Raw genomic sequence first — 26233 nt, forward strand, 5'->3', positions numbered from 1 at the left:
ATCCCTCAGATGTGCCAGGATGCAGACAGGCATCCCTGGCACTTGGCTCATACATTCCATTTGCAAGAGCAGAAAGATCTGGGATCTCATGCCTTTTAAAGTGGGGAATGGAACACAAAGAGAACCAAGCAAAAAACCTTCGAGAGGAAAAGAAAAAAAAATGGATGGTAAAGGTCCTCAATGCTTTTTCAGGAAGGATGGCTACAAGAAAGAGAGGGAGTTTTTGCAGTTTATTTCTTTGCATTAGAGAGGTTTATATTGGATATTAGGAAAAAAAATCTTGGCTGTGAGGTTGGTGAGGCCCTGGCACAGATTACCTAGAGAACTTGTGGCTGCCCCATCCCTGGAAATGTTTCAAGCCAGGTTGCACAGGGCTTGGAGCAACCTGGGATATTGGAAGGTGTCCCTGCCCACGACATGGGGCTGGAATTGGATGAGCTTTAACACTCCTTCCAACCCAGACCATTGTATGATTCTAAAGCTTCCCCACTCATCTTTCTTCCTGGGGCCAGAAGCAAGAGAAACCTCCCAAGCCACAGAGCATTAAAAAACTTGTCCAGTGAATCTGTCAGGGCCTGTTCCTCCCCTTTCCCCAGTAGCTGCAAAGCCAATTCCTTTTATTCCTGCCGTTCTCCAGAGGCAAAAAGCTCGGTTTGGACAGGCATCAGTGCTAATGATTGTCCCACAGATCTCCTCCCAGTGTCCTGGGCTGTGTGCTGCTGGAGCTTTCCAGCCCCTGACAGGGATCCAGGACTCTCCTGAGCTGCAGCAATGGCCCAGACCAATGTTCCCTCCTTGGAGGGCTTCATTTCTCCCTGTCCTTGGCTCACGGAGCATCAACACGTTCTGGGGAGCGCCTGCACTCGGTCACAACCACAAATGGCTTCAAAAGCAACAATTTTCTTTAATTTGGTTCTGAAGTGCTCTTTCAGGAATTTCATAGACTTACAGGGAGCAGCAGGGATTGTTGGAGGAGCTGCTTCCCTTCTCACCACCACCTTGCAAAAGCTGATTTTCTCACCGGGCTGTGTCCTGACAAAGCCTGGTTGTCTCCCCGTGCTCCCTCACCTGTGTTGTGCACATTTGAAGATCATCTGGAGACTTGCACAGGGCTTTTTCTATTTTAGAGTGTTTTTATTGGCAGCTGGGGTACACTACCATGCACCCACATGAACAAAATTACAGAGCCCGGACAACTTTTGTACAGAATTCCTTTGGCCACACTTTCTCTGTGGGTTTCATTTGGCACAAGTGATATCAAGCAGAAGTCTTTGCCTCAGCTTCTGATGTAAACTAAAATACACCTTATAAATAGAAAACACAGGCATTAGAGCAGTGCCTTTGGGCAATCAGCCACCTTTGGGCTATGGGAAAAATTCAGTTAGATATGATTCATAAATATAATGAATAGGGTGCCATAAACTCGCCTTGCTCTTCACAAACAAAGGCACATTCTCTGCCTTGAAAAATTAGAACAGCAGAACCCAGAGGAACAGGGAAAGAAAAACAGGAGAAGAGTGGGAGATTTAAGAGGGAGAAGGAGAAATGTTGCTTCAGTTGTCAGTGGAAAGTACAATTTTGAAGCCCACCAAACAATCCCTCCACGCCCTGCTCCTGCTGAGCTGCAGCTTTGCTTTGCAGGACTCACCGTGCAAGACATTTCAAAAAGCAGCCAGTTTGTTCTTCAGGCTCTGGTTGAGCTGAAGGCTCCTATTGATTACAGCTGGAGCTGGATCAAGCTGGGGCTGCCTGTGTTCTGCTGGCAGCCTCTGGTTTGTAAATACCTTTCATCTCATCCAGCAGTGATGATGATGTGCTGGGATGATGTGGCAGCAATTATTTATCTGCTGCCTTGGGTTTTCTCCTCCACGCTTGCCAAGAGTCCTAAAGTCAGGCCATAGAGAGGGATGCTGACATCTTTACATTCCCATTAAATCTTCCTGCTTCTTCTGAAGGAACTCTAACAGCTCTAGTGTCATTTCTTTCCTCACTCTCACACTGATAGATTTGGAAGCACTGGATCCATCCCACCAGATTCGATGAGTTTCAACTTGTCACAAGTAACCCTGGTATCTGAGAGCACTCCCCAATGGAAAACCCCCTGCAAACCTCCCTCTTCCCAGGTTTCTGAGCATCCAAAGATGAGGCAGGAAAAGCAGGCCTTGGTTACCCTCAGAATGGATTTACACACTTGCTTAATACCATGTAAATACTGACAAATAAAGCATGGATCTTGTCAAACTTAAGAACTTAGCAAATAAGGAGCATTAGAAACAGCAAATAGAGCTGAAGTGTCTACTGCCAAGTCAGTGAGAGATCCCACGTCCTGCCTGGCAATCACTCTAAATACATCCTTTCTCCCACTTCATGTGACCTTTCCAGGTCAGCAATGTTGTGTGTTAGTTTAATATTTTAAAACTGGAACTTTACTGGTATTTGGCCTACTTTTTGCTATTTATTTTCTAAACAAATGATAGCCACTCCCTTCTCAAACTAACCTTTCAAGCTTTGCCAGGAGTCTGTGAAGATCACAAGGTAGTAAGAAAAAAAAAAAAAAAGAATACAAAAAAATAAAAACAAAAAAATCACATGCTCAGGCAAACAAAGCAGGTTGCTGCACTTCCCCCTCCCTCCAGCCCTGCAGCTGGATGTTCAGGATGCTTCAGGAGTTCTCCACTTACTCTAGGAAACACTGCTGAAATCTCATTTTCAGTGAAAAGTGCCAGGATTATGGTAGCACAGCATCTATTCTGAGGCAAACCCATGTAACTTCCCAGCCAAACACCAGGGGAAAAAAAAAAAAAAAAAAACAAGAAAAAAAGAAAAAAAGGAGCAAAGCTGTCCCAATTGCTACTTCTACTTGATTGCTTAAAGGCAGCTGGGAAGGCAGATCCTCAGCCTGAGAGCAGAGCACATCCCAATTTTAAGGCAAAGGAAATTTGGAAGAAAAAATAGCTCTCTCTTCCCAAGGAAACTTCTGGTTTTTAGAATGTTCATTTTTATTTATTACTGACTCATTGAAAGAACAAAGTATTTTTTGGTGTCTTTTTTTTTTTTCTCTTTTTTTTTTGTTCCCAAACACAGAAAAAAAAACGTGGCTAAACCCCAGAAAAATCTTAGAGTGGGGCCAAAAATAATAATAATTTTCAGTTTTCAGAATTTTTTGTCAGGTTTTTGAAAGAACAACAAATACTTCCCAAGCAGTGCTCTAACTTACAAACTTCAGTGGATTGCACACCCTCAGCTTATTTCAGTTACCCCTCTCATCCATCTCCCCTTTTCCACAACCTCCCCTGGGCTCCTGACTTGCTTTTCGCATGTTCATTTTCCTTCCTTCATTAGTATCCATACTGTTTTTCCTTTTTTTAAATTTATTTTACCTTTAAAGGATTGATTTCTTTTTCCCTGCTCTGCCTCCCTTTTGATCCTGCCTGGCTTCACTTCTTGTATCTATTCTCTTATAAACAAAGAATTTTTAAAACTTCCAACTCAATTTTAAACCCTCTTCATGTGAAGAAATACATGGAAAATTGAATTTTCCACTTAAGTTCTAAGGAGGAGGCAGTTAATAAGAATTCTTAGGGCAAAACAGCCAAACAAGAATTTATCAGATCCAGTTCCTGATGGTTTTGTAAGATCAGAACTAACTCTGCTTGATTTTGGCATAATCAAATTTATATTGCCACAGAAACCTTCACTTCTGCACATCCTCTCACTTCACTTGAACTGTGCAACCTGAACATTGTGTTTTTCTATCCCAGCTCTTCCAGTCCCCTCCCATCCCTAGAGTATATTTTGGATGAAATCAACTGATGTGTCTTTTTTTTAAGTACTATTTCCATCATTTGCTTTTATTCTTCTATCAATTCAAAACTTGTAGAAGGCATGAAAGTGGGAATTTCTTTTAACCTTTTCTATTTCACAGCCCAGTGCCTGCCCATAACACTTTAAATATGTTTTAGATACATTTATTCAAAACAAGGCAGCTGTGGCTACCTCCACATGCTAAAAGTATCCCATAACCACATAGGAAAAATTCAGACCCAAAGAATGCCTTCAAAGGCATTTCTGAAGCTGGAACAGCATCAGGAATCTGCTTATTTACATGGGGAGCTGTGGAGATTGCAGCATGTTGGTACTGCCAACAGATAGGATGATTAGTGCTAAAAACAATATCATCATTTAGATAAACCCTCTCCTTCAGAGAGCTGCTATTGAACTCAGCTTGAACCTCAATGTTCCTAAATTCCTAAAAAGGCTCATTCAGCCTGCAAAAGCTGCAGGGGAAGGAGATGCTATGGATAAAATTGGTCTCATATCAAATATTCTAAGGCACTGGTCCTACAAGTGAAGTTCCCCCTAAATCCCTTGTTTCTTGTGTCCACTACCAAAAAACCCCCAAAATGAGGTTCCTGCACTTCTACCTGGGACTAAACCAGTAGAAGACATGCCAACATAAAAGACAAGCAACACTTTTTGCAGTTTTCTGAGCTGTCTCAGAATGAAAGTTGATTTTCGAAGTGTGCCCTGAACTCACTTTTTTGGGTAGATATTTATGTTTTCCTTTGCAGGGATCCAGCAGCTGCCAGTGTAAGAGCTGTGAAAAGGCTTGCAAAGCTTTAATGAGCTTCAACTTCCTAATTAAAAACCACAGTGAGATTTCAGGCCTTCATTTCCCCCATATTACAGGTTGTAGCAGTGATATTTTGTTCAGTCAAGCCTAGCTAAAGGAAAATGCTTATGAGGTTTCCAAGGAGAGAAATAAACAAAATGGAAATGAAGAGGGAACTTGGAACTTTTAAGTGTACGTAATTAAGAAAAAAATACATCCTTCAGATAATTCTGGAAAGTATTAGGAGATATTCATAATTCATAAGCAGTTGTTTGGTTTTCTTTCAAGCAAGGGGGCAGCTTTACATCAAACACTGACTAGTTTTTCCATTAACTTAAGTAAACAAACCAGTATGCTTCAAGTTAAGTGATCATCCTTTTTTTTTTTTTTTTAACTTTTTTTTTAATAACTGTGTGAATTAGAAATAAGAACAAGACATTTACTTTCAAATAGGAAATTAGTTTGCATGCTATTTCTTCATGTTAAAAATACTTTGGAACACTCACAAAAACAATGTTAAGCTGAATTTATGGAGATGTTCCATATCAGTTTTGAAGATGATATGCCAGATGTCGGGGAGAACTCTTTCATCTGCAATAATGGAATAGTTTAATCCACCCTTGTTGTTTTTGAGCCCAGTCCAAGTGTATTGGTCATCATGGGTGGGTGATCCTCACTTGGGCAGGCATGAACCAAAAAGCACAAGTTGTTAGACCTCTAACATAAAATCACAAGAAAGCAACAGCAGGAAATACTCTACTGAAAGTAAAAATAAGCTATTGCAAAATGCAAATCAAAAAGTTTACCATTATGGCAACTCATGTTTTGAAGCACTCAGAGATCCATTGCTCTCAATCAGTGAATGGTAATGACTCCATTTATGGCTCCAGCAGAAATAAAGCCAATCATACAAATTTTAAATGGATCTAGGTCCATCAAAAGCATGGAATACTTTTCTTTTTGATGAGTGGGAAAACTAGTAGTTAACAATGTGGTCTTCTAATGGGGCACTTCTAAAGTGCTCTTCCCTTTGAGAAACTTTAAACACAAGGACAAATTATTGTCCATGTTCTTATTTTAACAATAGACATTGAAGTAAAATTGGGTAGAAAATCCTTTGGGGAATGATTTGTGGCCTTGTATCAGACTAAGGCCATATCAGCCATACCACTCTCACTTGCAGTGATCATTTTAATTCCTGTGGTACCTGACCAATGGTTTAAGTGTCACATTCATTTAATTTGCTGTGGTTGGATAATGAGGTGTATCCCTCCAATTCCAAAGGATCTTGGAATTAGGAGCCATATCCTGTGTGCAATGCACCTCCCAGAATGCTTGGTGTGTGCTGGAGAGGGAAGAAGCATCTCACAGGGAGGGAAAGAGCAGGAGAAAGGAAGAAATGCATTTTTAAACTCCTCAATTCAAAGCTCCATTCATTTTTTCCTCTTTTCTCAGCTGCCTGCTGCTCACAAGCACGTGGGAGATGTTCCAGTGCTGAAAGCTATGGCTCACTCCTTATTGAGCTCTTCTGTGGGATAAGTCAATTTGCTTTGGACATACCAGAGACAATGGTGACAGAAAACTGCAGGGCAGGCTCACTCACAACAGCTTGGTAACTCTGTTCAGTTAACAGAAAGATGCTTTTCCTGTACCTTCCTGTTCCTGGAATCACTGTGCTTGGGTAACTTGCCCAAATCCACAGAGCTCGCTCACACTTTTGCAGTCCAAATACAAATTTCAATTTGCATTCAATTCTCTTTTTGCACATTTACCACATCAATGCTTTGCTTCTCTTGTGTTGTGCCATGACATCCAGGAGCAGTAAAGAGATGAATCCACAAGGAACTTGCTTTGCTGCACTCTCAAACTGCAGAGGGGAAACGTTTCAGCTCACCAAAGGAGTCGTGCTGTTTTTCAGGAAAATCTCATTAATTTAAACATTCTACCTCACCTATTTGCTTAAATGTAGGTCTTGGCTCTCACATCTCTTTTTCCTGTGCAAACAAGTATTTGTGCAGGTTGCCTTCGCTCAACTGTGAAAACTTGTTACCAGGGCAATCAGGCCAATATTCCTCACATGAAAGGGCAAAGGAAAATTTAAAAGGGAAAAAACAGCAAAAAAGGAGGAGGTTTTTGGGTTGCTGCAGAGCTCTGCAGAATTAGAGAGGGTCTCTCATGATACAATGGATAGGGACAGCACTTGGAGGGAAGCTCTCTGCATTAGCAGGTTTTGCCACTCCAGGAATGGGAAACTTCTCCAGCTATTTCATCTCCTGCTGCCTCCTGCCCTGATGTTATGTAACAGGTTTTGTGCTGGGCTCTAGCACCAGCAAGCACAACCTCCCAACACCAATGAGTTAAAAGCTGTCTGGGCATCCAGCCCAGATGAACAACATTGCAAATGTTGAAGGAAGTAGCAAGGGAAATAGAAAAGCCTTTGACAGAAATTGTTGATAGCTTGCTAAGGCTGGGGAGGGAACCAGGGAATTTGGAGGTTGCTAATGTTGTTCCTATGTGTAAGAAAGGATCAGGGAGGATCCAGGAAACTACATAGCAGTGAGCTTGGCTTCAGTTGCAAGAACAATATAAGAAACATAAATAAGGGACAGAATGCTTAATTTGGTCAAATAAAATAAGCCCATACTCATGGATGAACGATAGAGGTGTAATTTCTCCAAGTGTGTTATCTTCAGGTGGTTCTTTCTGAAAGAGGCCAGTATAAAACCTCTGATAATAGAACAGAAGTTAATGAAGTGGGCAGAAAAGGAAAGTTTAGACAGAAGCCTGAGGTTAAGTAAATGGTCAGTGATGCTGCAGCACCGTGCAGATCACTGTGTGTCTGATATCAGACTGTCTGGTGCCATTGCTGACGTGGGAGCTCGTGTTTGCTCCTCAGATGAATCCATTAGAAAAACAGACCAAGTCACTTTCTGGCCTCACTCACACCAAGAACTCAAAAAATTTAAACCCATTAAGTAAAATATTTATGGTTTACATTCAAAACAAATTGAGAACAGGTTTGCTGTGGTCCACGACAAGTGCAACACTGACATTGGTGGGACAGTCATGGATCTGAATTTCTGTGAACCATTCAGCTGCTCCACCAGTGCTCCTCACTGGGGACAGAAATAGGAATATCAATTTTAATTTTATTTTTTTTAATGTGGTGGAATATTAAGATTGCTATGGACCAGGACAGAGAAAAGCAACCTGGAAACATGTTGTTTGGACAGAGGAGGATGCACACAGAGAGCAAGAAGTTGCTGTAATACATTGCAATATTTTGAGAGCCAGTGAGCAGCATGAAGCTGAACACTTCAGTCACAGGAGCAAGACACACTTGAGTTAGTTAAGAAAACATTTCTCCAGTTCTGAGCACAACATGCAGGTATGTGCTGCAAAGGAGGAGAAAAGCTTCAAGTGGCTAAAATAAGATGAAGGTGGATGTGGACATCATTTCTTCTCTGAAAGTGCAAAGCCCTGGTGAAGTGCATCTCCTGGTTTTATGTGCTGCTTCTAAGGATAGGAAGCAAATTGCAGAGATTAAGCTGTTGCATAAGTGAGTGAGCAGCATGAGTCAGGGGGTTTGGGAAAAGTGAGTCACAGCAGGAAGGGAACAGAGCCAGGGTTGTAGTTCAGAAAGAGAGACTAGCAAGAAAATGGTAAGGACCTAGATAAGAGCCTGAGAGAATGGAGTGCAGGAGAGCAGCAGAAAAACTGTCTCTAAAAGAGGGAGCCATCCCTGAGGGTTAGGGAAAGCTATAGCTAAAAAGCAGGTCAGGCAAAATTTCTGTACACAACTGGTGGTTGAAATGCAGAGCAGGCTGCCAAAGTCAGCAGTGGAGGGACAGAATTGTGTAAATCACTTCAAGAGGCAGTGCGGGCACATTTTTGGAAAATGAGGGAATCACTGGGTACAGCCATTAGTGAGGCTTGTGGAATTAAAACTATGAAATGCAACTTGATTTATATGTTGAAGGAATACAGGAGCAGGCTCTGCTGCCCTCCATGGTTCTCACACTGTGGCTGTAGCACCCTGCAAACCCCAGACACTTGCCTGTGCAACTCAGAGCATTCTCTGAGCTTGCAGAGAGCTGTGGATGGCAAAGTCTTCCAATGGGAACCTTCTAGAACAGCCCTGGAAATTGCTGCAAAAGCCAGTGTTTACAGCAGGGTCTGACTGGGTCTGAATGCCCTGTTTACCACAGCACAGTTGAGGATTTCCATCCACATTTCTGGAAGAGCAGTGGAGCTCACATGTCATTTAATTGAGACATGGTGTCCTTAATTGTTGTGTTTCTGCCCCACTTCTCCTTAGACTCTGACCTTGAGATGTATTTAAGGATTTCATGCAGCAGCTTGATAGAGACCCACATCACCCAAGCCATTCTGGGCACAGCAAGGTTTGACCAAGCACAAGCCTGCAGGGAAAACAGAGTGAGATTAAAGACTCTGTCATGTCATGATGCTCAGTGGATCTGAATTCAAAGTGTTCACAGAACCTCAACTCTGTGCTTTGCAAATCCTCAACCTCAGAACTGTCACATCCTTATTCTGGATGGAACACTTAGAAGCAACAGGCAGAAATTGAAGTACTCAATCCAAACCCATTTTGCAAATATCTTTTCTAACCAAAGTACAAATAAATCCCTTGATAAGTTTGACTTTGAGTGGCCTACTGAAAGTCTACATAATTTACCTGAGTTCAGTTATTACAATGATCAAAACACTGAAGGTAACCCAGCTCCATTTTCGAGTGAGATTGATCTGCAAAAGGATTGTTAAAGACACCCAGACCATTTCAAAGGAATTTTCCACCCCCACAGGATATAACTGTCTGGGATAAAAATCTGAGCAGCATCATTGATCAGACCCAGAGACACAGAGAGTTTAAGAACTAATCTATATTTCACAGGTTGCATGAATCAATAATCAAACACCATTCAGGTTTTTAAACTACCTAATACAAACTTACAGCCCTTTCTCATGTGTAATGAACAACACAAGCTTTAGAAACATTAACTGAGATTAAAAAATATATTAAAAATAAAAAAAAAAAGAGATAATTTTCATTACTAGTTGCTGGTATAATTTACATGGCTTAGCTAGACAAACAAATGCTTGTACAACATCTAGAAATGAAATTTAAACAAAGCTGATAAGGAGTGATTTGGGAGTGTTTTCTTATCAGGCAAGATATTTGCTTAAGGCAGAAGCCTGAGCTATGGAAGGAGCTGCTGAAACAGTTCTGGAGATGAACTTTATCATGATGACACTAAATTTGGAAAAAAGGATGTAGAGGCAAGATGCTCAAGAATGAGCTTGTAAAAGCCCCATATTTTCTTTCTAGATCTGTTTCTTATACTGCACTCATCACTGTGGTATCTTGAGTGCTTTCCAGTAGTGCATTAAGCAACATGACAAACATCTGTCACATGTTTGTTCTCTCACCCTCTCCCCAGAGGGACAAGTGTGTGCAGTGGAGAGCCTTGTTTTAATTTTTTTTAATTATTATAAATACACATGCACGTAACACATTATTAAACATTCATGCTGGAGAGGAAAGGTCAGATAAATTTATCTTGCTCTCAGGATTAGAGCTGGTGAGCTCTGTGATGTTCCTGTATCACACCCTTGCCCCAGATTGCAGTGGCTTCTCAGAGACCAAATCATGGCCTTGGGTGTCTGCACCAGGCAGAAACCAAGAGTTTGGATTCCCAATGCCACATTTGCTGTTCATTCTTAAGCCCTTGTATCAAGAAACATCAAATGGAATGAAGTGGTAGAATTTAGGGAAGAATATGTGCTTTGTATAACTCCCATCTCATTCCCATAGTTGATGCAGACTAAAAAAAAAGCAGGATTTGATGGAACATCAAAATTGCTGTCAGGTCACTGAGAGGGCACTGTGAGAGACATGGTAAATCCAGGAATCTCATGGATTGGAAAAGTGGAAAAATAAGTCCTTAAAGACCTGGGAGTGAATGATTTCCCTACAGGGGGAATATAACTGAGAAAACAATCTGGAAACTTGAGTTTGGTCAGACCCTGAAGAACTGCAGATGGACAATCTACCCACTCAAGAGCCACAAAATACATGGTGGGAATCCCAAATCCATCCCAGTCCCCAGTGTGGGATTGTCATATTTCCCATGGGCAGAGAAGTAGGTGTGCACTGGTAAATTAATAACTCTGCCACCTCAGAGAGAAATGGAGCTGCCCTGCCACATGCCAAGGGAACTCCAGGGCTGCTGTTGCTTCCTTCTGGTGACTCCCACACCTCTGTTTCTCCAGTAACTCTCTGGACAGCTAGCAAACAGGCTATTTCTGTAATGGCCAGTGATCTGGGTCACACTGAGTGCCAAGAGCTGGAGCCTCCTCTCTGGCCTCTGGCTGATGCTGCAGCATCACTGCTGACTCCTTCCCATACTCCAGGAGGGCTGGGCTGGGATTGCACCAGCACAATCCAGCTTGGCACTGCCTTCAGCACAGAAACCTTCATTCCCTTCCTCCCCCTGTGTCAGCCACAGCAGTAGGGCACCTCTGTAACTACTGTATCACTGAAACCCTTCCAGGTGCCTGTTGTTCTCCTCCTGCTGCATTTCCCTCAAGCACCAGCCCTGCTCTACCAGCCCTGATTTCCCTGCACAGCTGGGAGCAGACCCACTCCAAGCATGGCAGCCTCACCATCCTTCCCTAGGGAAAGCAGGAGATTGCTCTCCTGCCCACCCTCATTTCCCACCTTGTACAAACCCAGAACATCAAAACTCTCCAAGGGTTTCCAGATAGGGAGGCAAAAATTGGGAATAATTGTTTTTCTGTCCAGTGAACTTACCGTCAGGAAGAGCCAAAGACCATAAGTAAATCTATGAATCATTTTAGCTGGAGTAGCTTATTATTCAATGCATTTTAACTAATCCATCTTAAAAGGCAACTCGTGTTTTCTCATATATGAAGCTCCTAAAGATCAAATAAGCTTTCTTTGTTCCAGCACAGTCTACAACAAAAAGGACTGGAATTGTACAAGTATTTTATCCAGCTTTTGTAGGAACCAGGAGTACAAAGCTCACAAAGTCCCTGCAAAGACTTGCCTTCAGCTGCCCCATGCTGGGGTGGAGGAGGCAGCCAGTTGGAGTCCCCAAAAACCTTCACACCTGGGAAGGTGCTTTTCAGTGCCAGGACACAAGAGTGAGCTCAGCAAATCCTGCACCAGCACAGCAGCCTCAGCCCTGACACTGTGCAGAAATGCAAAGAGCAGCCTAACATAAAAGGCCTTCAGCTTCCCTGTTGGATAAAAGGAAGATGTATGTAAAATATTTGGACATTTGGGGAGAAGGGTAAATGGTGAGAATTAATTCAAACTGTTGATGGTTTATTTTTTATTGAATCTTGTGGTTGAAATTGTTTTCATTTGTTATGAGAAAGAATCCATCATTTTTTCCAAAGCACCACCCAGAATCTGCCACTGGTGATGTTCTAACATCCCCAGTGCCTATACAAATAGAGAGGTCAGCTGAGATTTGTAAACTAGAGATCATAAGTTTTAAGGAATTTGTTTATTCAGCCTAGAGTCTCCAAATTGTGTACGGTGCCAAAATTAAAAAGTCATCTCACTGTACTGTGTCATGTTACAATAAAAAGCTCTCCAACGTTTTGGATGTTCAGATGAGAAAGCAAATTGTAATTCATTTGTCAGCACATGCAGTTTAATTATAATTAAGTACCTCCAGCAGTCATAATGAGCAGGCAGAATGAAAATGCTGTTTTTATACTTGTATAAACCTGCACTGAGTGCAAACTAAAAGCTGCCTGAATTACTCTGAAAAGTATCGGGCTAGAACTTGCAGTTTTAGCTGCACTGTGTAATACAAACATACATAAACTATTTCCAGAGACTCAAACAGATTGACTGAATTAGGGGAATTTTCATGGGAATGACAAGAGGCAGAGCTCTTCCTGAGGAGAAGGCCACCACATACCAAGCTCTGAGTCCCTGTCCAGCAAAACAACATATTTCTGACTCCTCTCCTGCTTGAGAAAGAGCTGAAGGACATTTGCTGAAATTTTCTGGAGTAATTCACCATGAAACACCCAACCAGCGTGGGAAAATAAAAAGCAAAACAAAACAGGCAAACCATTCAAATATGATGAAGCTGCAAGAAGTTTACAGAAAATTCTAGACTGACAAGTACAAAGTATTAATGGCATTTGACAAACAAATATCTGAAAATATCTACGAGAATTCAAACATGTCCAGATTTCTGATAGCTGCAAGTGTTGGGAGGATATCTGGGAGTGAATTGGAACTTTTCTGCCTGTACTTACAGGTAGCTTGAAGATGTGTAAAGCATTTCCACAGGTTAAAGGCTATAAGTACATTGAATTGCTAATATATTGCACTTGTTTTCTTTTTTATAAAGACATAGATGAATGTGCAACTGGAACCCACAGCTGTAGAGCTGACCAAGTGTGTGTCAATTTAAGAGGGTCCTTCAGCTGCCAGTGCCCTCCAGGCTACCAGAAGCGAGGGGAGCAGTGTGTTGGTGAGTGCTGCTTTCCTTTCCATGGTTTTCCTTCACTACCTGCAGTTGCAAACTTGGTGTTGGTCACAAAGCAGATGGGTATGTGTGGTGTGAAACAGCTGTCTCCCTTTGGAATGCCATGGAATAGTCACTTCACCACAGTAATTCATCCCTAGAACACGGGATGAGGACTCTTTGAAGGATAATCAACACTTGGAGTTCACAGGTTGATTTTTGCTAATAGTTCCCATTGTGTGATTGTTTGTGTTGGGACATTGCCCAGTGTCCCAGGTATTGCCACGATGGCAGCAGAGCACAAACTCTGAATGCAGGTACCAGAGAGCTGCAGCCCCTAAAACCTGCAGCCTTTATTCCCAGTGCCAAGATAAGCTGCTGGCACCTTTGGGAGCCCTGCAAGCACAGCATGGAATTAAATCCAAGTGCAGGGCAAACACTGCACTCTCCTATCCCATCCTCAGGTGGGGACACCATGCCAAAGTGCCATCTCCCTGTTCTGCATTTCACCCCTCTTTAATCACCATCTCGAGGGGCAAATCCCTTCTAGAGGCACCCCAGCCTTAAGCCTTGGGTTTGTCAGATGATAAAAACAGCCCTGAAGGAAGAGAGTCACCTCTACACAGGAGGTGATATTCAAAATAGCCTCTTTAAGACACTGCACTGGTTTAATGCAGTTTAGGAAAAAAGGGGTTGGGGTTTTTTCCTCAACAGAACTCAAAGTTTTCCTCTCTCAGGGATCCTGCATTTCAAGGTGTATAAGAATTCTACAATTTTTGTTCTTAATATCTTCAGAAAGCCTTGCTAAGGCCATAGGTAAGAAACGGAGGAGATTTTAGTACTCACCTAGAATAACTTCAATTTCTGGGCATGGCTCTTTCAGGATTCTAATCCAAAGGCTGTAGAAATAAACCCAAAAATTCTTCTCTCTTTCCTAGGAGATGTAGATCAGGCCCTGAACTGCCAAACTGGTATAAACACAGGTGCATCTGAGTTTTCTCAGTTCTCTGTGCAGGAGTAGGATGAATAATTTGGAATGCAGATAGAGGAATATCTTTGGAAGGTCATGGATTTCTTTTAATATCTGGGGTTTATTTGAATTTTTTATATAGCAGGCAAATTATATTACTGCCATGGAACAGCACTTTTGATATCAAGACCCATGGTCTTAAATGAAAGCCTCACTGGAAATGGAACAGAACTGAGAAGAAATGAGAGTCATAGACCCTTACACCTAAATGTGAACACATTTATGCATCTAAATCTCTGCAAAGGGAAATTTCCCTTCTATTTAGGTCAAAACCAAGAATAACACCTGTGTTACATATTACATACTGACCTAAATTACAAGTACATCCCAACAGTTAGTACTGTCAGCATTTCAGAATAAAGCCTGTCTTTGGGGATTTTATAACAGCTTAGCCAGAAAATGTTCTTGAGGCCAGATCTTGATAGAGGTTCTCCATATGGGAGGAAATGTTTCTCAAATTTGAAAGAAAATTTTCCAGACTATTTTGGCTTGAAGGTAGAAAGAGAAAAGGACACATTTTTAACAATTGGTTGATTTTAATCTAAATTCACTAACAATTTCCGATGTTTTTTCTAATTTTTTTATGTTTTCCTGTTCATATATTGCCAAATGAGTCTTTTCTGAAATGCAGGACTACAGAGAGAATGAATTGTTTTCCAGCATCCCTTCAAACAGATTTGGCCCAATTGATCAGATGAATCCCAGCCCTCAGATCTGCCCAGATCTGATGTGCCTAATCCCACAAGGAAAATTCCCACTGAATAAGTGCCAGATCCTGAAAGCTTTTGTGTGTAGAAATGTACCAAAGCATTGCTCGTAGGGATAATCCTATTTTTTTTAAAGTTACTTATAAGAGCTTAGTCCTGTAAAAGTCAAGGATGGAAATCTACTGTGCCTCCTTAATTTATTCCATTTCCACCTCCAAATTTCTCTCTGCAACAAGAATTACAGTGACAATTGCTACTGTATGGATAGCCAGGAATTTTCCAGCATAAGCCTTTTCATTCAGAATCATCCAAAACACTCCACTAAATTCAGCCCTAAATTTGACAAAGAAAGGGTTAACTTCTAAAGATTATTTTTTCACTTGATATTAAAACAAACACTTTCCTCATTATAAAAAAAGTCTTGGCCTCTTTTTAAACACATCTATGGTGGAAACAGCTGGAGGTAGGAAACTCAAGATCTGGCATGGATGTGGGAAGTGCCTTTCTTTGTTCCAGTGAATACTGGTGTGATTTGTGTGAGTGTTGATCCTTTGAAATGTCCCATTGTGTACGAGCCTGGAGCACGGCCGTGGATTTCTTCACCGAGCTCCAGCGGGCCACGGCTCAAGGCAGCCACTGCACACACGCTGGTGATGATGGGATAATAAAACACGTTTTCCAGCAAAACCAGAGCCACTCTCTCCTGCAGAAGAAAATGCAGAGGGGTAGGGGAGTGGGGTGGTGCAGGTTTGAGGTGAAAGCCGTGCTCTGATGCACAGCAGGAATGCTGACTCTGGGAAAGGCAGAGTGCTCCAGCTCACAAGCAGGGCTGACCTGCAGGGAAAGGCTGCCAAGGACTCCAGTGCCCGGGATGCACAGACAGGCGTGTGCTGCCCAGGACAGGCACCAGGAAAACCCCTGGGCATCCCTGTGGAAGCACAACCACCTGTTTCCTTCCCAGGCCCATTACTCCCCTATCCTTGCCATTCCCCTGGACTGTTCCTAATGGAGCTGAAAAGATTTAGGACGTGCCAGGAGTGCTGCATGCGAGTTTTTGGGAAAATGATCTCCAAGCCGCATAAACTGTGTATCTTGCAATACCCACAGCAGCATGCCCAGCTCACCTGAGCTTTCCTCCTGCTGTTAATCAAGCTCAATTAGCGGTGCCGGGCGGGAGGGAGCGCTGCAGGGAACACGCTCACCGGTGTTTTCTGGTGTCGCAGACATCGACGAGTGCACGCTGCCCCCGTACTGCCACCACCGCTGCGTCAACACCCCCGGCTCCTACTACTGCCAGTGCAACGCGGGCTTCCAGCTGGCGGCCAACAACCACACCTGCGTGGGTAAGGACTGCCCGCACTCCCCGGCGCTGGGACAGACACACGGACACACAGACAGACACACGGACACAGACAGACACACAGACAGACACACAGACAGACACACAGACACAGACAGACACACGGACACACGGCTGCCACCAGCAGCCGCAACACTCTGCACTGAGAGGCTCCCCGGAATTGCAGGAGGGTTGGAGAAAAATTTACAGCTTCCTTGAACACCTGTTGTTTTATTCCAAGGACAATCTAAAGCCTTATATTCAGTATTTCATCCTGCACTTAATTCTTCTTGCAGTTCTGCTTTATTATTACTGTGCTTTCCTGGTGTTATTCCCAGTTCACAGGACAAAAGCCAGAGCTGGGAATTAAGGGAATCAATACTATACCTCTGCAGTTCAGGGTAATCAGCCTCAGCACATGGTAAACAAATCCTTTAGGGCACATTTGAATATTTAGAACAAGCTTAAAATTGAAACAAGGGGTCACTATGAGTGGCCTTTCAGCTGTGATGTTGCCCTTAGAAATAAAACACTAAGGGAAGGTGCACAGTGAAACTTTAAGACTGATTTCAAGTTTGAAATTATAACTTCTGTTCTAGAAGGATAAGAGTAATAATTAATAATTATTTAAAAGAAAGCACAGTAATAATTACTCTATGAGAGTAATAATAAAATGTAACTGTCTGCAGAGGCACAGAGAGAATGGCTATAAAATCAGGGAGTGATGTGTATGGTCAGTTCTTTATAGATATAATTTGTGTATATAAAATCTGTATTGTGTACATAGAAAAGTGAGGCTGGGTTTTCCAGCTTCCACCATCCCTTCCAATCACTGCCAAACCTCACCAGCACCCTGGCACACTGCACAGCTCTGAATTGAGGCAGGAATTGCTTGGTTCTCACCAAATCATGGGATTTTTAAAATTGCCTGTGGATACATCAGAATCCTGTGACAAAATTCACTTATTTTTCCTTCCCAAGGCTCAGATGGAAGGTGGATTCTCTCAGCACTTCAAACACCCCTTCCCTGGCTTTCCAGCCCCATCATGCACATTTCTACCAGGTGAAGGGGAGCAAAGCTTAAGGAGAATATTTACAAATGAGTGGTTGCTGCATCAAGACAAACTCTCACATCTGCCACAGCAACACTTGACAGCTGTGGCCATTACATTTGTGTCACAGCTTCTGCCTGGATTGAAAATGGGTCAATATTTCTTGGACAATGAACAGAACTGGGGCTTTGGCCACCTAATTTATTCCTCCTGGTAGTATTGGAGGAGGAATGATGTACATCCTTTGCACTGCTGCCAGAAATGAACTCAGAGGAAGAAAAAGACTTAGTGATGAGTTTTCCCCTATTATCATTCATTTTCAGGATCAGGAGGTTCATTATGCAGAGAATTCATATCCTCTTCATTGATTTCATTTTTCTGAGGGCCTCATCTTTGTCAGTTTTTAGGTGTATCTGTAAATTTACAGTGTTGCTGACATTTATAAGCCATGAACTCATTTTTTTTTTTTTCTCAAGCACAGCTCCCCACTCACAGAGATATCTGATAAACACAAATATGAATGGAAAACATGCAGGAGGGAAATACAAGGGAAAACACTAAAATCTACAGGCTGACAGGAACAGCAGTTAATCAACAATCTGTGCCAAACAAGGGCTATAGATTCCAGTGATGATTAGACTTATATAAACTTCCCATTAAAAATTGCTTCTGCCCTCATACCAACATCCTCAAAATGTTCTGGGGATGGGCAAGAGCATGGAAAATGTAGCACAGAAAAATACCTTCCCCCAATATGGTCTAGGCCTTAGAGCTCTGCAGAACTCTACTGGCCTCAAAGGCTCATGTTATAACTGCAATGGAATTTAAAAGAACAAATTTTCAGAGTAATAAATAGCTCAAATAAATCTTACCCACTGCATGCTGAGAGGTCTTATCAGTATGTGTTCCTTATATCAATTATTTATAGAGACTTGGCATTTCATACCTGAAAAAAAGAGGCTGGAATGTGGAGTTTAATAGCCACATTAAACATTTTTGGGAGAATTCATCACACATTAGAATAACTCTCATTCCTGGAAAAATACTGGTTTTTACATGGAATGTAAAGCACAGATCTAACATTGCTCCAGTGACTGCAGCTCTACATTGATAGAGCCAACTGAGCTTCTGCTGAGCACCAGGCCCAGCCTAAGGACTAATCCACCAAGCCTAATTACCACCTACACAAGATGAATATCTGATTTTTCCTTTCAGACATAAATGAATGTGATGCCAACAACCCATGTGCACAGCAGTGCTACAATATCCTGGGTTCTTTCATCTGCCAGTGCAATCCAGGCTTTGAGCTAAGCAGTGACAGAATCAACTGTGAAGGTGAGATTTTTGTCTTGGAAAAACCATTTTGTTTGTTTTTGTGTCCCCAGAAGCCTTTCTGTGAACTAAGGGACAAAAGTGAAGACAGTCTGAGGATAGAGTTGGTAGCCAAAAGCTTTCAGATATTGATTTTTTATGGTACAAAGGGGACTAATTCACACCTGAGTAGCTGCACTGCTTTCAGGTACAGGTAGGAATGGGTCTCTCTCCAGCAAGTGCAAAAAGGACAGAGGTTGCTGCACTTCAGGTCCCAAGTGGGAAGAAAGAGCTTTCTGAACCCTGATTGCACAAACTCCCTGGAATTGTGGGTGGTCTAAGGCTGATGACCATTAAACGAATTGGAAAGGAATGCACACCAAAAACAAGGGCAATTCTGTGTGTTGTTAGGCTCCTCTGAAAACAAAACCTCCAATTCCTGGTTTTAAGGGAGCAGACAAGTGTGCTTTTGAGGTGCTCTGCAGCCTGTGTGCACAAACAGCATTTCTCCTGCTGATTGTACAGCTCATTTCCTCTGCCAGGGGCTCCACAGGGGTGCCCTAATCTCCTTTTGGACCCACGATGAGCTCACCCTGAGAGCTCACATCCTTTTACCAGCCTTGGAGGCAGAGAGCTCCCTGCTGCAGCACTGCCCTCCCCAAGGAGCTGCAAGAGCTGCTACAGATGCTCCCCCTGCTAAGCCAAGCTGCTTAAGCTAATCCTATTTGAACAGGACAGGGTATGCAGCCTCCAAGCACATCCCTGAGCCCAGCCCAAGAGCTGGGCTCAGCTCAGAGCTCTGTGCTTCCCAAGCCAAGCCCTGCTCTTGATGGGTTTAAATTCACCTCCTGTTGGTGGCAAACACTGTTCAGCTCTGTCTCACACCAGGCTTCCCTCACAGGGACTGATGGATACACAAGGATAAAAAAGCAGGAGAATGGTATCTACTGATTATTATTAGAAGGCAAAAAAAGACCTTTCCCTCTTTCCCAGAGAGTTACTCCACGAGTGTAGGGCACAAGTACAAAGGCAACATTTTTGCCTTACTAACTAATCTCACAGCTGTGGGCTTTTTCCTCAAAGTCATCACATTTTGGAATACTGCAAGTATACACAATTTCAAGAGTTATTTTCCCAAACCTGTCCTGAAATCTAGTTTAGCTTCTGCTTCCTCAAATCCAAAATTCTTTTGGAGGATTACTAACAAAATTCCAGTAAAGCTCACCCTTCCATTCTCAAGGTGTCAAGCAGCACATTTTAGGTTTTGGGTAATTATTTTTTTTCCCCCTCAAGCATGTAGCTATTGTGTTTAGTTCTGCAGCAAGGTAAATTTCCAAGGCCAGTAACAGAAGCTCCTTTGCTCTCTGCAGACACTGACGAATGCAGAACCTCGAGTTACATATGTCAGTACCAGTGTGTCAACGAGCCAGGGAAGTTTTCCTGCGTGTGCCCCGAAGGATACCAGGTAGTGGGAGGCAGGACATGCCAAGGTAGGTGCCCTCCCCTTGGCAGGCTCAGCCCTGCATTATTTACACCACCTCAGGCAGGGCTCAGGGTGATCAGGCTAAATGCTTGTACTGCATGACAGGATTACTGTGCTGATAGCAGAAGATATGTTGATAAAGCACTTGATGATTCATTAAATGTCTTCTAATCTCATTTGAATCCTTGAGCTCAAACTCCAAGTCCTTTGGATTCCTAGGACAAAACTTCAGTTTTTGCAACCCACAGGTAAAACTTGTCTTGGATGTCAAGGTAGTGGCTCTAAATTTGAGATAAACATCCCTGAATAAATCCAGGTCATTTTTTACAGATATGAAACATGGCTTTGTATCATGTTTCTTTTCAGAGAGATTCCTAAATCCAGTCACAGTAGAAACTTAAGATATATTTTCTCTGATAACAAGAGGGAAAAAAAATGCAAGCCTTCAGCAGCTTAGATAATTTGTGTGTAAAAAAATAAATGTTCTGGCCAAGTGCCATCAAATGCCAGGATTTTCAAGTTTGTGGTTTTTTCTCAGTAGTGCTAGAGGTCTCTGCATCTTATTAGAGAATATTGCAGAACAACATATTAAGTGCAAGAACTATTGCTGCTGAAATGCAGAAGCTGATTTAACAGTGGCTATTTTTAGAAATAAAGAGGTGTCATGATTAGGGACAGAGAAATGAGGAAAAACTCTTCTTTATCAGTATTTGGTCTTACAAAATCCTGATCAAGTTCTTTCCCTTCTGAAGAACAGCAGCTGACACTGAGCATTGCAGGATAGTTGATTTAAGCATCTCAAAACCTGTTTGTGCCTTCCAAGAGATGACATTTGGATAAAGCCTTTCTGTGCCTGGGTGAAAGTTAGGACACCATGTGGGTAGGCAGTGAGGCTCTGGCACTGACAGCAAATGGAGCATTAATACAGTGCAAGGCTCACAGTCCCCACCTCCCTGCAGGGTTCTTTTCCCAGGCAAAAGAAGCTCTACTTTGCACAATAAATGAGCCTTCACTATTCCTTCTCAAACTATTTTAGTGAAAATGTAGCCATTAATGAAGCACTTGAGACCATAAACCCAGGTTATAACAACTGAGAAGCTGCAAAAGGCAGGTAATCACAATTTTTCCTTGAGACCTTTTTCGCCTCTATCTCCAGGACACCTTCTGCTCTAAAATCATTCTTAGCTAATTACAAACTCAACAGCATTTCCACAATTGCATTATATGTGATTAATGTGCACCTCCAGTCAGCTAAAAACATTCAGTCTTGCTTAACACCCAAGAAGCAAGTTTATTCCACTTCTGTGGAGAGAAAGCCTTTACAGCTGGGTCCCAGAAAACAAGACTGATGGATTTCAACAGACAAGCAGTTTTTTTTGTAATACCTTTGTAGCAAGCCCATTTCCATCTGCTTTGACACAGCCCCTCCTTCCTTTTCAGATATCAACGAGTGTGAGACCACCAACGAATGCAGAGAGGATGAAATCTGCTGGAATTACCACGGAGGGTTCCGTTGTTACCCCAGAAATCCTTGCCAAGAGCCCTACGTCCTTACCTCGGAGAAGTAAGGGAAAACAATCCAATCTTGTGTTGTGAGGCTCATCCTCAGGAGGAGCCAGGATGGAGGGAGGCAGAGAGTTGTGTTTAATGCTGTGCCTGTGCTCTCCCCGTGCGTGGCAGCCGCTGCGTGTGCCCCGTGTCCAACGCCGTGTGCCGCGAGCTGCCCTACTCGGTGGTGTACAAGTACATGAGCATCCGCTCCGACAGGACCGTGCCCTCCGACATCTTCCAGATCCAGGCCACCACCATCTACCCCAATACCATCAACACCTTCAGGATCAAGTCTGGCAATGAGAACGGGGAGTTCTACCTGAGGGTGAGTACTGGGGGCATTCCCACCCTGCCTTGGAACAGCCCTGAGTGTCCCCACGAGGCTTCAACACCCCAAAGTTCAGCAGATTTTGGTGCTTCCTTACTAAGTGTGCTTGGTTTCCAGTTTCCAACAAGCTTTTTATTTCTACCTGAAAACCCTCAACTGTGGCTCCAACTGTTTCTTTTGACTCAGGAATATGTAGCAATTCTGGTACACCCGTGTCAGATTCACACAAGTACCAACACCTCAGATCAATCTATTTGAAACACAATTACAGAAAGATTCCTCGTACAATTGCCTTAATTACATTTTTCATTTTGCAAGAAAAGAAATCAATACCAGCTTTCTAGAAACCTGTGCCCCATCCCAAGCTAAGCTCAGGCCAACTTACAGTGGTTTTATGTTGAGATATAATTAAACTTTATTTCCCATAGTAAAACCCAAGGAAGTTCAAAATACTTGGGATAGCACTATTTCATGTTAGTGGGACACATGCAAGTAGATACACATGAATGGTAGTGTCTAGCACATCTGCTTTTTAATGGTTTCTTTTGGGAGGGAAGAAATCTCATTTTCTTGAGCCCCTATAATATTTACAAATTCCTAGGAAATCCTTTTTCCTTCATATGTGGCTTTACACTCAAGTAAAACAGATTCAGCTCAAAAATCTTCTATTAGAAATACAGTAATTGGGAGGCTTTAATGTTTAATTATTTTCTTCAAATTGGGAGATGAAGCGCTTTTGATAGTACATCCAACAAGTGTACCAAGCTATGGTATTGCCATTTACACCATGGTGGGAACAGGGAGCTGCTCATCCATTTATCCTTTGCTGTAACAAATGCAGGGAACTGGATTACAGGTTACACATCAAAACACCCTAACTAACCCCAAATACAAACAGCTATTTGCTTAAAAACAAGATCACTGCAGGTCCCACTTGGGTTATACCCCAGTAACAATTCCAATCTCCTGTTGCCACCCAACAAGAAATCACAGGCATTAAATAAGGAAGCACAAGTTTATTCCTGCCAGGGGATGGAGGTAAACAAAAGCTTACTTGGAAGTTATTCCTACTGTTGTAGTTAAATGCTGAGCTGGCTCCTGGATGCAGCAGATGGATTGGATTCATCTGTGCACCCAACTCACATGACAGGGAGAATATATTTGTAGTGGGCAAAGAGAGAGATGGAGTTGACTCTTATCATCATCTGGAAAAGACAGTTTGACAAACCAGCAGCATCAGCCCAGATGGGGAAAAGAGGTTTCAAGCAGAACAAGATGGGGATAGCAACAGGCACACACAGGCAGCAAAAATTCCCAGCACTTAAAGGACAGCACAGCTTCTGGAGTATGAGCCAGTTTCGAGCTTCCCTCCACTGTTAAAAAGACACGAGGGCTCTTATTTTACTTATTCTCCATTTCAAAAGCGGGTAGATGGGGTTAAAACAAAGACGGTGCTGGGATAGATCTGTTCCCCCGTGCTCCGGGGGTGCCGCTTGGCCGGGAGCAGATTTCACGGCGCGGTTGGTGCCTCCGGGCGCAGCCAGGGGCGAGATGAGTCACGGGCGGCGGCAGCAGCACGGAGCCGTGCGGCCGCGCTGAGCCGGGCTTTGCCTGGGCGCTGTCGTTGCAGCAAACGAGCGCGGTGAGCGCCATGCTGGTGCTGGTGAAGTCGCTGTCGGGCCCCAGGGAGCACATCGTGGACCTGGAGATGCTGACGGTGAACAGCCTCAACTACCGCACCAGCTCGGTGCTGCGGCTCACCATCATCGTGGGGCCCTACGCCTTCTAGCGCCGCCAAAGATCACCACACAAAGCACTTACCCTTGTTATTTATAGATTTTGCTCTCTTGTTTAAAAGATTTTGTTTAGTAAGTTGATATCTCTTATTCGCACGTTACACCTGTAATGCCAAATTAGTAGATGTGTTCCATAGTATAACATGGGCATTGTCACTTTGTGTATAAAGATTTAAATCTTTTTTTTTATTACCTTCCTTGGACTAGATACATACTATGCTTTTATACGAGAACTGTATGTTCATACTATCCTGTAAAACCTCACACACCCTTCCTAGCCAAATAGGTCATGCAGTTTAAAAGTGATCTTCTGTTTTGTTTCTATTTTAAATTCTAATGCAGCTACACTGAATCTCAAAAAAGAAAAAAATTATGTAGTACGAATGATACACAAAGTAATGGTTATCTGATAAGCTAAAATATATTTCTTATTTTTAACTACTTTATAACAAAAGGTAACAGTAAATAAAAATTTGTTTCTGTTGACATTTATGTGCTGTCACAGTTGGTTTTTCTAGTCTGGGTTGGAGGTGAAGTGGCATTGTGAGAAATGCTTTGCCTCAGGTTTTTGTATGCAGATTGTGTTAACCATACCATAGGATAACATTATGAATAACATTATGCTCTCTCCAAGAAAAATAGACCATAGGAAGAAAAAGGTCTCTAACAAAGAAAGAAACTCCAAATTGGAAATCACCATGCAGGGCACAAATGTCCATGAGAACACTGTTGGTAGTTACTGCTCAGAAGGATGCAGCATTTTCAGACTGAAGTTACCACACTATTTTTCCAGAAATACTATGTTGTACACTAAGAATTGAGTGCATTTTCTTATTAAGTTATATCATTTTCAGGCACTCGGTCCTGTTCTTGCTCTTACAACTCAGATGTATCATGTACAGTGTTCATAAAATTTATTTCTAATTCAAAAACTAATAACATCTTTTGTAATATGTAAAATCTTATTTCATGTTAAAAACATAACAGTTAATCCTTTGATGTACAAAATTTTTAATAAAGATCTCTTCCCATATTGTATTTGCTATCTTTTGAGGTGGTTTGTTGCTGCTGCTGTTATTGTCACATACTGTGGGAGTTGGCAAAGTCTGAACAGCCAGAGGGATCCAGATCTCAACCTGTACAGGATGAGTTCTTAGACTGAAAACACAATTCCTTTGTGGAAGGACAAGCCTGCTGCCTACTGAGATTTACTTTTACTGACAGCACAGAACTTAGAGCAGGCCACAAGCACTGCAGTTGAGGGTGACACATCCCCCTGCTTGGGCAGCCTGCAGAGCAGGACCCCATTATCCAACCATCATTCCTTCAGGAAGTCATTTGTGGCTTTAAACAAACACTGCAGCTGCCAAAAGGCTGGGAGCACGTGGCTGCAGCACAGGCCAGAAAACCCTGCTGGGGCTGGGTCACGTTCTCTCTGCCTGGGGCCCACAGCAGCAGGGTGAGACCCCCAGCACTCCCAGCTCACCAGGACTGATCCAGCTGCTCCACACTGGGATTTAACTGGGGTTTGCCATGGGGAAAAGTCTTTGCTGCAGTGGTCTGGCTTGTAGGGAACCCCTTGCTCCCCCCCCAGAGATTCCTCTCCATCCATCCACTCTGTCTGAAAGGCAGCTCCTCATTCCACACAAGCACTGAGCAAGATGCCCCCACCTCCTGCTCCTCCATGCAATTCCCGTGGCAAACAGCATGTGCTCACCTCTACACATCCTATAATTAACTTTTCCTCTCAATGTAGGCTATGCTGCTCTACTCAGGCATCCACCTCCACCCAAACCATCAGCACTGCTCTGGTACAACAACTTTTAACTTCCAAATTGTGCAATTCAGCATTGCCCACTCCAAGAAAATCAGTTTTGGTGCTTTTAAGTTGAAAATGAGCAGCTCTCTCTTGAGAGGCACCCTGAGGAGGCTCAAGTGGCTTTGCCTCCTTAAGATCCCAGACTTGAAGGGCACCAGGCTGATCCCTGGAGCAAATTAAGGAACCACCACAACAAATCATCCCTGAAGTCCCCAAACTGCCAGGCTCTGCCCGGAGGATTTATTCTACCAGTTTTAATATTAGTTTCACCAACAGCCCTTTTAAGCTTTCCTTTTAAATCTCTGCCCATCTGACATTGATCATTACATATAAAAATATGAATACACCTCTCAAATGGCAAGAGCAGCAGTTATACCTCACACACATGCCCAAGCCATCCTCAGCCTGCACAGACACTTGGCTCGATCCATTTGATTCGCACACAGCTGTCCTGCTACCCTGCTCCCTGTCTGTTTGCAATATCCAGGTGGCCAGCAGAGCACTGGGAGCCCGAAGTGGCTGAGTCAGAGGTTGTCACACAGCTCAGGAGTGCCGATCCAGCCGTTTGTCACCGTTCTGCAGGCTGGCTGAGCCCGGGGGCGTCACTGGGTGAGGGCAGCGCTCCCAGGAGAGCCGGGAGCTGCAATAACAGCAGCCCCTCCAAACCA

The 26233-nt window shown here is 43.0% G+C and overlaps 1 protein-coding gene across 1 annotated transcript in view; it reads left to right on the top strand.

Annotated features, from left to right (window-relative positions):
• EFEMP1 (EGF containing fibulin extracellular matrix protein 1) overlaps positions 1-24784 on the top strand; it is a 44301-nt gene extending 19517 nt beyond the window's left edge. The window contains exons 5-11 of the mRNA XM_079329554.1: positions 13033-13155; positions 16110-16229; positions 18493-18612; positions 19959-20078; positions 21512-21635; positions 21752-21947; positions 23581-24784. Of these exons, the coding sequence (XP_079185680.1) occupies positions 13033-13155; positions 16110-16229; positions 18493-18612; positions 19959-20078; positions 21512-21635; positions 21752-21947; positions 23581-23739 (962 nt within the window). The 3' untranslated portion in view covers positions 23740-24784. The remainder of the gene's footprint in view (positions 1-13032; positions 13156-16109; positions 16230-18492; positions 18613-19958; positions 20079-21511; positions 21636-21751; positions 21948-23580) is intronic.
• Positions 24785-26233: the final 1449 nt, after the last annotated feature.

The sequence above is a fragment of the Erithacus rubecula genome, assembly GCF_903797595.1.
Source record: "Erithacus rubecula genome assembly, chromosome: 2".
Taxonomy (NCBI): Eukaryota; Metazoa; Chordata; class Aves; order Passeriformes; family Muscicapidae; genus Erithacus; species Erithacus rubecula.